Source organism: Bubalus kerabau, chromosome 1 (assembly GCF_029407905.1).
Source record: "Bubalus kerabau isolate K-KA32 ecotype Philippines breed swamp buffalo chromosome 1, PCC_UOA_SB_1v2, whole genome shotgun sequence".
Taxonomy (NCBI): Eukaryota; Metazoa; Chordata; class Mammalia; order Artiodactyla; family Bovidae; genus Bubalus; species Bubalus kerabau.
Genome location: NC_073624.1, coordinates 178,198,785 through 178,212,718, shown reverse-complemented (window position 1 = coordinate 178,212,718; position 13,934 = coordinate 178,198,785). Strand labels below are relative to the sequence as shown.

The 13,934-nt window shown below is 40.3% G+C and overlaps 1 protein-coding gene and 1 pseudogene across 1 annotated transcript; both read right to left on the bottom strand.

Annotated features, from left to right (window-relative positions):
* Nucleotides 1-3,590: 3,590 nt before the first annotated feature.
* Nucleotides 3,591-4,727, bottom strand: LOC129641978 (olfactory receptor 7A10-like). The gene has a single exon (XM_055566547.1). The coding sequence runs from the start codon at nt 4,536-4,538 to the stop codon at nt 3,591-3,593; it is 948 nt and encodes a 315-aa protein (XP_055422522.1). The 5' UTR covers nt 4,539-4,727.
* A 5,305-nt stretch (nt 4,728-10,032) lies between these two features.
* Nucleotides 10,033-13,025, bottom strand: LOC129620397 (olfactory receptor 1571-like; annotated as a pseudogene).
* Between the last annotated feature and the right edge of the window lie 909 nt (nt 13,026-13,934).

The window sequence follows — 13,934 nt, the reverse complement described above, 5'->3', positions numbered from 1 at the left end:
TCCCATGGAGAGAAGAACCTGGTAGGCTATAGTCCACTGGGTCAAAAAGAGTTGAATATGACTGAGCAGCTAAACCACGGCCATCACTGTAATAAGTTTATACTACTTTACACACAAATAACACATTAAAAATAAGTATAAAACATAAAGAAAACTTTCTTAATTTTACTGTATAGTGCCTTGAAAAGTACAGTGATAGAGTACAGCAGCTGACATATAGGAGTTGGCGTTGAGTGAAAAGACAAAATTATTGAATGGAGGAGGAAGAGGAGATGGGAGAAGGCAGAGATGAAGGATCACTAACAGTAGTAGATGGAAGATGAAATTTCACTCATGCCTGATGTTGATGGAACAGGTTCTGGTTCCTTGCTGGATTCATTTGATCTACCCTCTTGAAAAAACTTCCCATTAGCTCCTGGGATACTCTGGCAGCTTAGTTGGTAATTAATCCACCTGCAATGCAAGAGACCCTGGTTCAATTCCTGGGTCCGGAAGTTCCCCCAGGAAACAGGATAGGCTACCCATTCCAGTATTCTCTGCCTTCCTTGGTGGCTCAGATGGTAAAAAAAAAAAAAAAAAAAAAAAAAAATCCACCTGCAATGCAGGAGACCTGGGTTCCTTCTCTGGGTTGGGCAGATCCCCTGGAGGAGGGCATGGCGACCCATTCCAGTATTCTTGCCTGGAGATTTCCATGAACAAAGGAGCCTGGTGGCTACAGTCCTTGCAGTCGCAAAGAGTTGGACATGACTGAGTTACTAAGCACTTGAAAAACAATCTACTGATATCTTGATGTAGCTTTTTCTCCTATCAGAAATGACACAGCAGCACTGGATTGCATTCTGAACAGCTACTGCAACCTTCATGTACCATCCTGCAATCAGGTCCTATGCCTCAAAAACTCATTTGTTGTTGTTCAGTTGCTCAGTCATGTCCAATTCTATGAGACCCCATGGACTGTAGCACACCAGGCTTTCCCATCCATCACCATCTCCCAGTTTGCTCAGACTCATGTCTGTTGAGTCAGTGATGCCATTCAACCATCTTATCCTCTGTCGCCCCTTCTCCTGCCCTCAATCTTTCCCAGAATCAGCATCTTTACAATGAATTGACTCTTCTCATCAAGTGCCCTCTCAAATAAAGAAATTCCCTGGATATTTCCTGTGTTCTGGATCACTCCTGTTCTTCAGTTACATCTTATTCCTCTTGTCTCTCTTATTAGTTTTGCTGGTTCTCCAATTCCTTCTTTTCACCTCGCTTCACTGTCCCAGTTATTTTTGTTTCCATCATTATTACTCGGTGCTTTTTAGCTGTACCAGCAATATCACCACTGCTTTTATGCTTGCTTCCAGACATCCTGGGTTTGAAATAAATATAGAGTACTACTGTACCCTATATAATACTCTGCGTGCGTGCACACACACACACACAATATGTCACCTAAAAGATCTTTTGGCCAAAAAGACCGTGTATGTGTGTGTGTGTGCGTATATATATATATATATATACGCACACACACATACATTTATACACAGCTGTCTGGCGAGGCCTTACAAATAGGTGTGAAAAGAAGAGAAGTGAAAAGCAAAGGAGAAAAGGAAAAATATAAGTATCTGAATGCAGAGTTCCGAAGAAGAGCAAGAAGAGATAAGAAAGCCTTCCTCAGCAATAAATGCAAAGAAATATAGGAAAATAACAGAATGGGAAAGACTAGAGATCTCTTCAAGAAAATTAGAGATACCAAGGGAATATTTCATGCAAAGATGGGCTCGATAAAGGACAGAAGCAGAAGATATTAAGAAGAGGTGACAAGAATACATGGAAGAACTTTATAAAAAAAAGATCTTCACGACCAAGATAATCATGATGGTGTGATCATTAACCTAGAGCCAGACATCCTGGAATGTGAAGTCAAGTGGGCCTTAGAAAGCATCACTATGAACAAAGCTAGTGGAGATGATGGAATTTCAGTTGGGCTATCTCAAATCCTGAAAAATGATGCTGTGAATGTGCTGCACTCAATATGCCAGCAAATTTGGAAAACTCAGCAGTGGCCACAGGACTGGAAAAGGTCAGCTTTCATTTCAATCCCAAAGACAGGCAATGTCAAAGAATGCTCAAACTACTGCACAATTGCACTCATCTCACACACTAGTAAAGTAATGCTCAAAATTCTCCGAGCCAGGCTTCAGCAATACATGAACTGTGAACTTTCAGATGTACAAGCTGGTTTTAGAAAATGCATGGGAACCAGAAATCAAATTGCCAACATCTGCTGAATCATGTAAAAGCAACAGAGTTCCAGAAAAGCATCTCTTTCTGCTTTATTGACTATGCCAAAGCCTTTGACAATGTGGATCACAATAAACTGTGGAAAATTCTGAAAGAGATGGGAATATCAGATCACCTGACCTGCCTCTTGAGAAACCTATATGCAGGTCAGGAAGCAACAGTTAGAATTGGACATGGAACAACAGACTGGTTCCAAATAGGAAAAGGAGTATGTCAAGGCTGTATATTGTCACCCTGCTTATTTAACTTCTATGCAGAGTACATCATGAGAAACGCTTAGCTGGAAGAACCACAAGTGGAATCAAGATTGCCGGGAGAAATATCAATAACCTCAGATATGCAGATGACACCACCCTTCTGGGAGAAAGTAGAGAGGAACTAAAAAGCCTCTTGATGAAAGTGAAAGAGGAGAGTGAAAGAGTTGGCTTAAAAGCTCAACATTCAGCAAACTAAGATCATGGCATCTGGTCCCATCACTTCATAGCAGATAGATGGGGAAACAGTGGAAACAGTGGCAGACTTTATTTCTTTAGGCTTCAAAATCACTGCAGATGGTGATTGCAGCCATGAAAGTAAGACGCTTACTCCTTGGAAGGAAAGTTATGACCAACCTAGATAGCATATTCAAAAGCAGAGACATTACTTTGCCAACAAAGGTTCATCTAGTCAAGGCTATGGTTTTTCCAGTATTCATATATGGATGTGAGATTTGGACTGTGAAGACAGCTGAGCACCGAAGAATTGATGCTTTCAACTGTGGTGTTAGAGAAGATTCTTGAGAGTCCCTTGGACTGCAAGGAGATCCATCCAGTCCATTCTGAAGGAGATCAGCCCTGGGATTTCTTTGGAAGGAATGATGCTAAAGCTGAAACTCCAGTACTTTGGCTATCTCATGCGAAGAGTTGACTCATTGGAAAAGACTCTGATGCTGGGAGGGATTGGGTTCAGAAGGAGAAGGGGACGACAGAGAATGAGATGGCTGGATGGCATCACCAAATCAATGGATGTGAGTTTGTGTGAACTACAGGAGTTGGTTATGGACGCGGAGGCCTGACGTGCTGCAGTTCATGGGGTCACAGATTCAGACACGACTGAGCAACTAAACTGAACTGACTGAACTGAATGCATAAGACTAAGGAAAAAACTTAATAAGGAGAGTTCCTAAAATTGCGTGAAGATGCTTAATCCAAAGATGAAAAGAAAAATGGAAATCCCAGGAAACAAATAGAAAATTTTATTCCACAATGATCAAAGAATCACAATTTCTGGTTCTGAGGCTTTGAGTTATCCAATCCAAGGGACTAGGGTATTTGGTCTTTTAAACTTGGCATAAAGTAGAATCTCTTCAGAGCACCGTTTATATCTTTGTTCCTCAGACTGTAAATGAAGGGGTTCAGCAGGGGTGTGACCACAGTGTACATCACCGAGGCAATTGTACTTGAATGTGAGGTGTGGGTAGCAGCAGAGCTAAGGTAAACTCCTAAGGCTGTAAAATAAAATAAGGATACAACCAAGAGGTGCGACACACAGGTAGAAAATGCTTTATATTTCCCTTGAGCTGATGTAATTTTACATATGCAGGAAACTATTTTAGAGTAAGAGTAAAGGATACCAGCAAAAGGACCAACACCCATCAGGACAGCTGCAAAATACATCACTATGTTATTAAGAAAGTTGTCAGAACTGGCAAGTTGTACCACCTGACTGAGTTCACAGAAAAAGTGAGGGATTTGCATTTCTGGGCAGAAGGACAATCGCAGCACCATTAAGCTGTGTAGCAAGGAATACAAGGCAATCAGCACCCAGGATATCAGAACCAGCAATCCACAGAGCCGGAGGTTCATGATGACCATGTAATGTAGGGGGTGGCAGATGGCCACATACCGATCATAGGCCATCACTGTCAAGAGAATGTCATCTAATTCTGCAAAGAAAATGTAAAAATACATCTGCGTGATACAGCCTTCGTAGGTGATAACTTGGCTCTGTGTCTGGATGTTCCACAGCATCTTTGGGATGATGGTGGAGGTGAAACAGATGTCTACAAAAGACAGATTGGAGAGGAAGAAGTACATGGGGGTGTGGAGGTGGGAGTCCAATCTGACAGCCAAGATGATGAGCAGGTTTCCAAACACAGTGATCAGGTACATGGAGAGAAAAAGCCCAAATATGAGGGACTGTATTTCTGCTTCCTTTGAAAGTCCCAGAAGAAGAAATCGTGAAATTTGTGTATTGTTACTTGGTTCCATGGCGTGGAGGTGACTACCAGGAAAAAGGAAGATAATGACAATTTTCACTCATACTAATTCACATAACTGAAATACTGCAATTTCTATTTAGCCCTCAAGAAGTTGATGTTAATATTTTATTTGCAGATAAGTTCTCTTTTAGAGTATGTGTGTATGTTGAGCCCCTTCAGTTGTGTCTGACTCTGTGCGACCCCAGGGACCATAGCATATCAGCCTCCATTGTCCATGGGATTTCCCAAGAAAGAATTCTGGTGTGAGTTGCCTTGCCCTCCTCCAGCGGTTATTTCCAACACAGGGATTGATCCTGCATCTCATGAATGGGTGCTGCATTGCAGGCAGATTCTAAACCACTGAGTCACTGCAAAAGTCCCTTGAAGCTATATTTCATTTCATTTCTGATTAGGAATTTTTGTCCCATTCTCATCACATTTGCTAAGAGGTCATATATTCTAGAGTTTTAATGTGATATTCCTTCATTCTTTTGAGAAATACATATTTAGTGTTAACCGTTTTCCAAGAATATGGAGACAAGAAGTAGAAAATGCTGAAAAGCAAACCTCTGGCAGTCCAAGGATGGTAAATGAGGTTATGCTAATAAAATATGATAGAATATGATAGATGCTATGATGAAACAAAGCCAGGTATAAAAGAAAGTGGTAGGAGGTGTTATTTTGTCCTGAGTGTTTAGGAAAGTCCAGCAAACTAGGTGATGTTTGAACAGATTCTTAGTGAAAGAGAGACAAGGAGCTAGTGTGATGTCAGAATTGTGTGCCTGGAAGAGGGACCTGACACCGCTAAGGACCTGAGCTGCTACTACTGCTAAGTCGCTTCAGTCGTGTCCGACTCTGTGCGACCCCATAAACAGCATCCCACCAGGCTCATCCGCACCTGGGATTCTCCAGGCAAGAATACTGGAGTGGGTTGCCATTTCCTTCTCCAATGCATGAAAGTGAAAAGTGAAAGTGAAGTCACTCAGTCGTGTCCGACTCCTAGCAACCCCATGGACTGCAGCCTACCAGGCTCCTCCATCCATGGGATTTGCCAGCAAGAGTACTGGAGTGGGTTGAAGTCATTAAGGGAGAATAATATCCAATATATTCAATGACCCCTGAAATGATGTAATAAACAAGGGTTCCTTGATCCATCAACATTCCAATTCCAGTGACATCTCCTTGATGTCTGGAAACATAATAAAGGAAAATATCTTTTGTCCAAGAACATAAAAGAATGATATATGTATGACATGGAACATCTTACAGTTTGAATATCCCAAGAAGAAAAGAAAAAATTGGAATATAAGCTACCAATTCAATATCAGATATAGATGAAATACAACAGAAGTTGGATATGTTTTATATGAAGCATATAAAGCAGGAGAAGATTTCTTTTTCTTAAAATTCCCCTATTTGTTTCCTCTTGTTCATAAATAAGATCCTTATACTTATTTTCTACTTTTACTGGAAGCATTTTATGCCTCCTATTCCTTCTAAAGTGATGACCCCAGAGGCATGGTATGGGGAGGGAGGTGGGAGGGGGTTTCAGGATGGGGAACACGTGTACACCCGTGACAGATTCTTGTTGATGTGTGGCAAAACCAATACAATATTTTAAAGTAATTAGCCTCCAATTAAATATATATATATATATATATATATATATATATTTAAAAATAAATAAATAAAAATTGGGGGGAAAAAAAAGGATTTTCTTGATGGCTCAGAAAGTAAAGAATCTGCTCATCAATGCAGGACACATAGGTTCAATCCCTGGGTCGAGAAGATCCCCTGGAGAAGGAAATGGCAACTCACTCCAGCATTCTTGCCTGGGAAATCCCATGGACAGAGGAGTCGGGTGGGTTACAGTCCATGGGGACACAAGAGTTGGAGCAATTTAGCGACTAAACCACTAACTTCATTCCTTCTGAGTTTCTACTATTACCATTTAATTGTCAAGATTGACACTTGCATTTTCAAGTGCAATGTTCACTCTATTTTTAGACCATAAATAAGTACATTAATATTAGGAAAACCAGAAAAAAAAAAAAAAAAAACACAATGACCTCTGTCCTCTGGGCTATGCAAGATTGGTCCTCATGTGACCTCAGGTCCACATTCCGGGCTTCCATCATCACTGACACTCTCCCGCAGGGTCTGTGGCGTTCTCAGACTCACCTGCCTGCAGATTGAGAGAGAATGCTTTCCTTGTAGAAGTCAAAATTCCTCCCTAAATGATTACTGATGCAGACAGAAATTTTGTCCCCAAATAAGAAAACAGGAAGTGATAAAATCAAGCATTGATTGCCAGACAGATGCAGAACTTCAAAAGCAAGAACCAGGTCCTCCCCAACTAAAATGGCAGAGGCTGAGCAACTGCAGCAGAGGAGATATTTGCAGCTTCCTGTGTCAGCTCATTAGGCGTGTTTCCTCTGGTTACTCCAACCTCTCAATACATGATTTCTCGTGAGGACACTTTTCTGGACAGAATGGACTTTTTTCCCCTGCTAATTCTCTGTTCTTAAGACACTGAATTATAAGTTAGGTGAATTTATTTTTTATTGCTTCATCCTCTTAATTCTCTTGCTTCTAAATCCCTAAGGTTCTCACATGTCATCATATCCCTGAGTACAAAAATAATAGCAAATGAAGCAACTGACAGAGAATTAATCTCAAAAATATACAAGCAACACCTGCAGCTCAATTTCAGAAACATACACGACCCAATCAAAAAATGGGCCAAAAAACTAAACAGACATTTCTCCAGAGAAGACATACAGATGGCTAACAAACACATGAAAAGATGCTCAACGTTACTCATTATCAGAGAAATGCAAATCAAAACCACAATGAGGTACCATCTCAGGCCAGTCAGAATGGCTGTGATCCAAAAGTCTATAAGCAATAAATGCTGGAGAGGGTATGGAGAAAAAGGAACCCTCTTACACTGTTGGTAGGAATGCAAACTAGTACAGCCACTAGGGAGAACAGTGTAGAGATTCCTTAAAAAACTGGAAATAGAACTGCCTTATGACCCAGCAATCCCACTGCTGGGCATACACACCGACGAAACCAGAATTGAAAGAGACATATGTACCCCAAAGTTCATCGCAGCACTGTTTACACTAGCCAGGACATGGAAGCAACCTAGATGTCCATCAGCAGATGAATGGATAAGAAAGCTATGGTACATATACACAATGGAGTATTATTCAGCCATTTAAAAGAATACATTTGAATCAGTTCTAATGAGGTGGATGAAACTGGAGCCCATTATACAGAGTGAAATAAGCCGGAAAGAAAAACACCAATACAGTATAATAACGCATATATAAGGAATTTAGAAAGATGGTAATGATAACCCTGTATGCGAGACAGCAAGAGACACCAATGTATAAAACAGTCTTTTGGACTCTGTGGGAGAGGCTGAGAGTGGGATGATTTGGGAGAATGGCATTGACACATGTATAATATCATATGTGAAATGAACTGCCAGTCCAGGTTTGATGCATGATACAGGATGCTCAGGGCTGGTGCACTGGGATGACCCAGAGGGATGGTATGGGGAGGGGGGTGGAAGAGGGGTTCAGGATGGGGAACATGTGTACACCCGTGGCAGATTCATGGTGATGTATGGCAAAACCAATACAATATTGTAAAGTAATTAGCCTCCAATTAAAATAAATAAATTATATTAATTTTTTTTTAAACTGTAACATTCAGGATTTGTCTTGACTAGGTCCCTCGGGTCTTTATGGCTTTGATTTGTGACAGGGACAGAACCACTGAAATCTCCAAATATTACTATTATCCTCTTCAGAGAGTGGGATGACTTTGCTACCTTAGAATAAAACCTTGGTCAGTATATTCCTTGGACGAATGATAGTTTCTCCAAGTCAATTATAAATTTTCCAGTTATATCAGAAGTTAAGAGCTATCCTTTAATTCCTCACTACTAAATGTTTGTACAGATAAGAGAAATTTTTATATGTTGATATGTACCATGAACTATCTTAGCATATTATATGTGTGTGTGTGTGTGTGTGTGTACTGTGCCCAGCCACATCTGAGTCTTTGTGACCCCATGGATTGTAGCCTGCCAGGCTACCTCTCTCCATAGGATTTGCCAATCAAGAACACTGGAGTGGGTTGCCTTTCCATTCCCTTGGGATTGTCCCAATGCAGAGGTCAAACCCACATGTTCTGCTTTGCAGGCACATCCACTAGGTAGATCAAGCAGTAAAGAATCTGTCTGCATACAGGAGATACAGTATATATATATTTGAACGTTTAAGAACTTAAAAGACAGCCTGTTTTAAAAAGAAAATACACAAAAAATAATTATCTTGCTTTGATAGCATTGCAGATACAAGGCCTTTTTTTTTTTTAATCTGAACATTAGGCCGTCTTTGAAAAAATATCTCTACTAAATAAAATAAATTTTGCTTCTAAAAAAAAAAAGAAAAAGAAAATACAGCTGTCTTCTTCTTCTTCTTCTTCTTCTTCTTCTTCTCTTCTTCTTCTTCTTCTCTTCTTCTTCTTCTCCTTCTTCTCCTTCTTCTCCTTCTTCTTCTTAAGTTGCTTCAGTCGTGTCCGAGTCTGTGTGACCCCAGAGACAGCGGCCGACCAGGCTCCCCCGTCCCTGGGATTCTCCAGGCAAGAACACTGGAGTGGGCTGCCATTTACTTCTCCAATGCATGAAAGTGAAGAGTGAAAGTGAAGTCGCTCAGTCGTGTCCCATTCTAGCGATCCCATGGACTACAACCTACCAGGCTCCTCCATCCATGGGATTTTCCAGGCAAAAGTACTGGAGTGGGGTGCCATTGCCTTCTCTGAAATACAGCTGTAAGTCATCATATAAAAACCCATTGTTTAACATACATAAAAAACTACACTAGATACACAAAAGCTAGAGAGAAAGAAACACAAGCATTATTACTTTGCTGTCTAGTCGCTCAGCCATGTCTGTCTTCTTGCTACCCCGTGGACTGCAGCACACTAGGCTTCCGTGTCCTTCATCATCTACCAGAGTTTGCTCAAAGCATACCACTAAATAAAACAGCAAACCTAAAGAAACACACAAAAGGAAAAAATAAGAACTACAAGCAAGAAACAAAGAACACACTGGAAATAAGCAATACCTATGGATAATCTCAATCAGTGTCAGCAAACTAGATGTTCTAATAAAAAAAAAAAAAAACATGATTCTTAACAAACTTTTCATAAATCAATGTACCCCACCAAAGAAATGAAATTTCAAATCATTTTTTTTCTTCAAAGGTATGTAAATTTTGGAGTAGGAAAAAAAAAAATTTCCTGTGTATAACACTGAGAATAAAGCTTAATAAAGAAAGTGCCAAAATTGTATAAATATGCTGAATCAAAGAAGGAAAGAAAAATGGAAATTCCAGAAAATACATACAAGGAGCAAATTTTATTCCACAATGATCAAAGAATCACAATTTCTGGTTCTGAGGCTTTGAGTTATCCAATCCAAGGGACTAGGGTATTTGGTCCTTTAAACTTGGCATAAAGTAGAATTTATTCAGAGCCCCTTTTATATCTTTGTTCCTCGGACTGTGGTTCAGCAGGGGTGTGATCACAGTGTACATCACCGAGGCAATTGTATTTGAATGTGAGGTGTGGGTAGCAGCAGAGCTAAGGTAAACTCCGAAGGCTGTAAAATAAAATAGGGAGACAACCAAGAGATGGGACACACAGGTAGAAAATGCTTTATATTTCCCTTGAGCTGATGTGATTTTTATATATGCAGGAAACTATTTAGAGTAAGAGTAAAGGATACCAGCAAAAGGACCAACACCCATCAGGACAGCTGCAAAATACATCACTATGTTATTAAGAAAGTTGTCAGAACTGGCAAGTTTTACCACCTGACTGAGTTCACAGAAAAAGTGGGGGATTGATACAACAGTACAGAAAGACAATCGAACACCATTAAGATGTGTAGCAAGGAATACAAGGCAATCAACATATAGGATATCAGAACCAGCAGTCCACAGAGCCAGAGGCTCATGATGACCATATAGTGCAGGGGGTGGCAGATGGCCACATACTGATCATAGGTCATCACACTCAGGAGAATGTCATCTAATCCTGCAAACAGTACACAAAAATACATCTGGGTGATGCAGCCTTCATAGATGATACCTTTTTCTTTGTGTCTGGATGTTCCAGAGCATCTTTGGGATGGTGGTGGAAATGAAACAGATGTCTACAAAGGACAGGTTGGAGAGGAAGTCATGGGGGTGTGGGTGTGGGAGTTTGAGCTGACAGTGAAGATGATGATTAGGTTTCCAAGCACATTGACCAGGTATATGGAGAGGAAAAGCCCAAATATGAGAGGCTGTAGTTGGCTTCCTTTGACATTCCCAAAAGAAGAAATCCTGAAATCTGTGTATTGTTACTTGGTTCCATGGGGTGTAGTCGACTACCAGGAAAAAGGAAATAATGACAATTTTCACTCCTACTGGTATAATTCACATAGCTGAAATACTGCAATTTCTATTTAGCCCTCAAGAAGTTGCTGTAATATTTTATTTTCAGATAAGTTCTCTTTGAGCATATGTGTGTATGTTTAGCAGCTTCAGTCTTGTCCAACTTTGTGTGACCCCAAGGACCATATGGCTCAGAGAGTAAAGTGTCTGTCTGCAATGCAGGAGACCTGGGTTCGATCCCTGGGTTGGGAAGATCCCCTGGAGAAGGAAATTGCAGCCCACTCTAGTATTCTTGCCTGGAAAATCCCATGGAAGGCGGATCCTGGTAGGCTACTGTCCATGGGGTCGCAAAGAGTCGGACACAACTGAGCAAAGGGAAGAAGGACCATAGCACGCCAGCCTCCACTGTCCATGGGATTTCCCAAGAAAGAGTTCTGGAGTGGGTTGCCTTGCTCTCCTCCAGGGGTTCTTCCCAAACCTGGGATTGAACCCATGTCTCTTAAATGGCTGCTGCATTGAAGGCAGATTTTAAACCACTGAGTCAAGAAACCCCTTTGAGGGTGTATTTCATTTCATTTCTGACTAGGAATTTTTGTCCCATTTTCATCACATTTGCTAAGAGGTCATATATTCTAGAGTTTTAATGTGATATTCCTTCATTCATTTGAGAAATATGTAGTGCTAATCATGATCCAAGCACATGGAGGAAAGAAATATAAAGTGCTGAAAGTAAATCTCTCTCAATCCAAGGATAGGGAATGAAGATATTCAAATAAAATATCGTAGAATATGTCAGAAAGTGACACAGCCTAAGAAGAAAATAAAACCAGATATAAAGGAGAGTGATAGGAGGTGTTGTTTTGTCCTGAGAGTTTAGGAAAGTCCAGCAAACTAGGTGATGTTTGAACAGATTCCTAATGAAAGAGAGACAAGGAGCTAGTGTGATGTCAGAATTGTGTGCCTGGAAGAGGGACCTGCCACTGCTAAGAACCTGAGGAAGCTGCTTGTTCCACATGTTCAAGTGCAAACAAGGAAGCCGGTGGGGCAGAGGGATAAGCAGGAGGGGGAGTGATTAGAGATGGTGTCAGGGATGCTGAGGAACAAGGTGGCTTCCCTTCTACAGCTGAACCTTCAGTCCACAGAGAATCCCTCCTTCCATGTGCTTCCTTGCACATTATCAATTTAGCTATAAAACCATACTGTGAATTATATCAGATTGCATTCTTAGTTCCATCTGTTGACTGAATTCTGACCTGTGTATATATGTCATTTAGCATATGAGTCCAGGTGCCTCTGCTTTAAGAACTGTTCTCCCTTTCAAGGCACAAGTGCACACACACACACACACACACACACAGACATATGCACACCATGTTCTTTTCGGTTGTGTCACTACCATGTTTGGTCAGACAGATTCACACTCCTTACACTGTGAGTGGATACAGCTCAGCTGATCAGGTCAAATTATTATTCTCCAATAGGATATATAATATTTCCATGAAATTCCAGTTTATAAACTTCTCATGGAACAATAAATTTGGGGTTCATTTTTGGTTTAGCCAATATCTGCTTGGAATTTAGAGAATAATTAAAAGGACAAGAGTGAAAGAAACAGAGAGAAATGAAATGGACCTATGGACATTAAGGGAAAATAATATCCAATATACTAAAATGACCCCTGAGACAATGCAATAATGAGATATCATTGCTTCATCAACATTCCAACTCCAGTGACATTTCCTTGATGTCTGGAAAAATAATAAAGAAAAATATCTTTTATCCAAGGACATAAAAAATGATATGACATGTAACATCTTACAGTTTGCATATCCTAGTAAGAAAATAAGCAAGTGAAATATAAACTACTAATTCAATATCAGAAATAGTCAAAATACAACAGAAATTGGATATGTTGTATGTGAAGCATATGAAGCAGTAGAAGACTTCTTTTCCTTAAGGACTTTCTCTATTTGTTTCCTCCTGTTCCTAAAAAAAAAAAAAAAATCCCTATACTTACTTTCAACTTTTACTGGCAGCATTTTATCCCTCCTATTCCATCTAGCAGGATTTCCCTGGTAGCCAGAAAATAATCTGCCTGTAAATGCAGGAGACATAGGTTTGATCACTGGGTAGAGAAGATCCCCTGGAGAGGGAAATGGCAACCCACTCCAGCATTCTTGCCTGGGAAATTCTATGGACAGAGAAGCTGGGTGGGCTACAGTCATAGGGTCACAAGAGTTGGAGCAGCTTAGAGATTAAACCACCACCATCATTCCTTCTGAGCTTCCACTGTTACCATTTAATTGTCAACATTGACACTTGCATTTTCTTTCTTTTTTTAAAATTAAATTTATGTATTTTAATTAGAGGCTAATTACTTTACAATATTGCATTTTTGAGTGAAATGTTCACTTTATTTTTAGACCATAAATAAGTACAATAACATTAGGAAAACCAGAAAAAAACCACAGTGATCTGGCCTCCTGACTTCAGGTACACACTCTTGGCTTCCATACTCTCTGATGCTCTCCTGCAGCATCTGTGGAACTATCAGAATCACCTGCCTGCACATTAAGAAAGACAGCTTTCCCTGTAGAAGTCAAAACTCCTCCCTAAATGATTACTGATGCAGACAGAAATTTTGTCCCCAAATATGAAAACAGAAGTGACTAAATTAAGCATTTGTTGACAGACAGATGCAGAACTTCAAAAGCAAGAATCAGGTCCTCCCCAACAAACATGGCAGAGGCTGAGCGATTGCAGCAGAGGAGATATTTACAGCTTCCTGTGTCAGCTCATTAGGCGTGGTTCCTCCAGTTACTCCAATCTATAACTACATGATTTCCTATAAGTTTAATTAAGTTTAATTAATTATGGGGACACTTTTCTGGACAGAATGGATTTTTTCCCCCTGCTGACTCTCTGTTCCTAAGACACTGCATTATAAG

Excerpts from the sequence above, each read along its gene's own strand:
- LOC129641978 (XM_055566547.1), bottom strand. The coding sequence starts at position 4,538 with ATGGAACCAAGTAACAATACACAAATTTCACGATTTCTTCTTCTGGGA.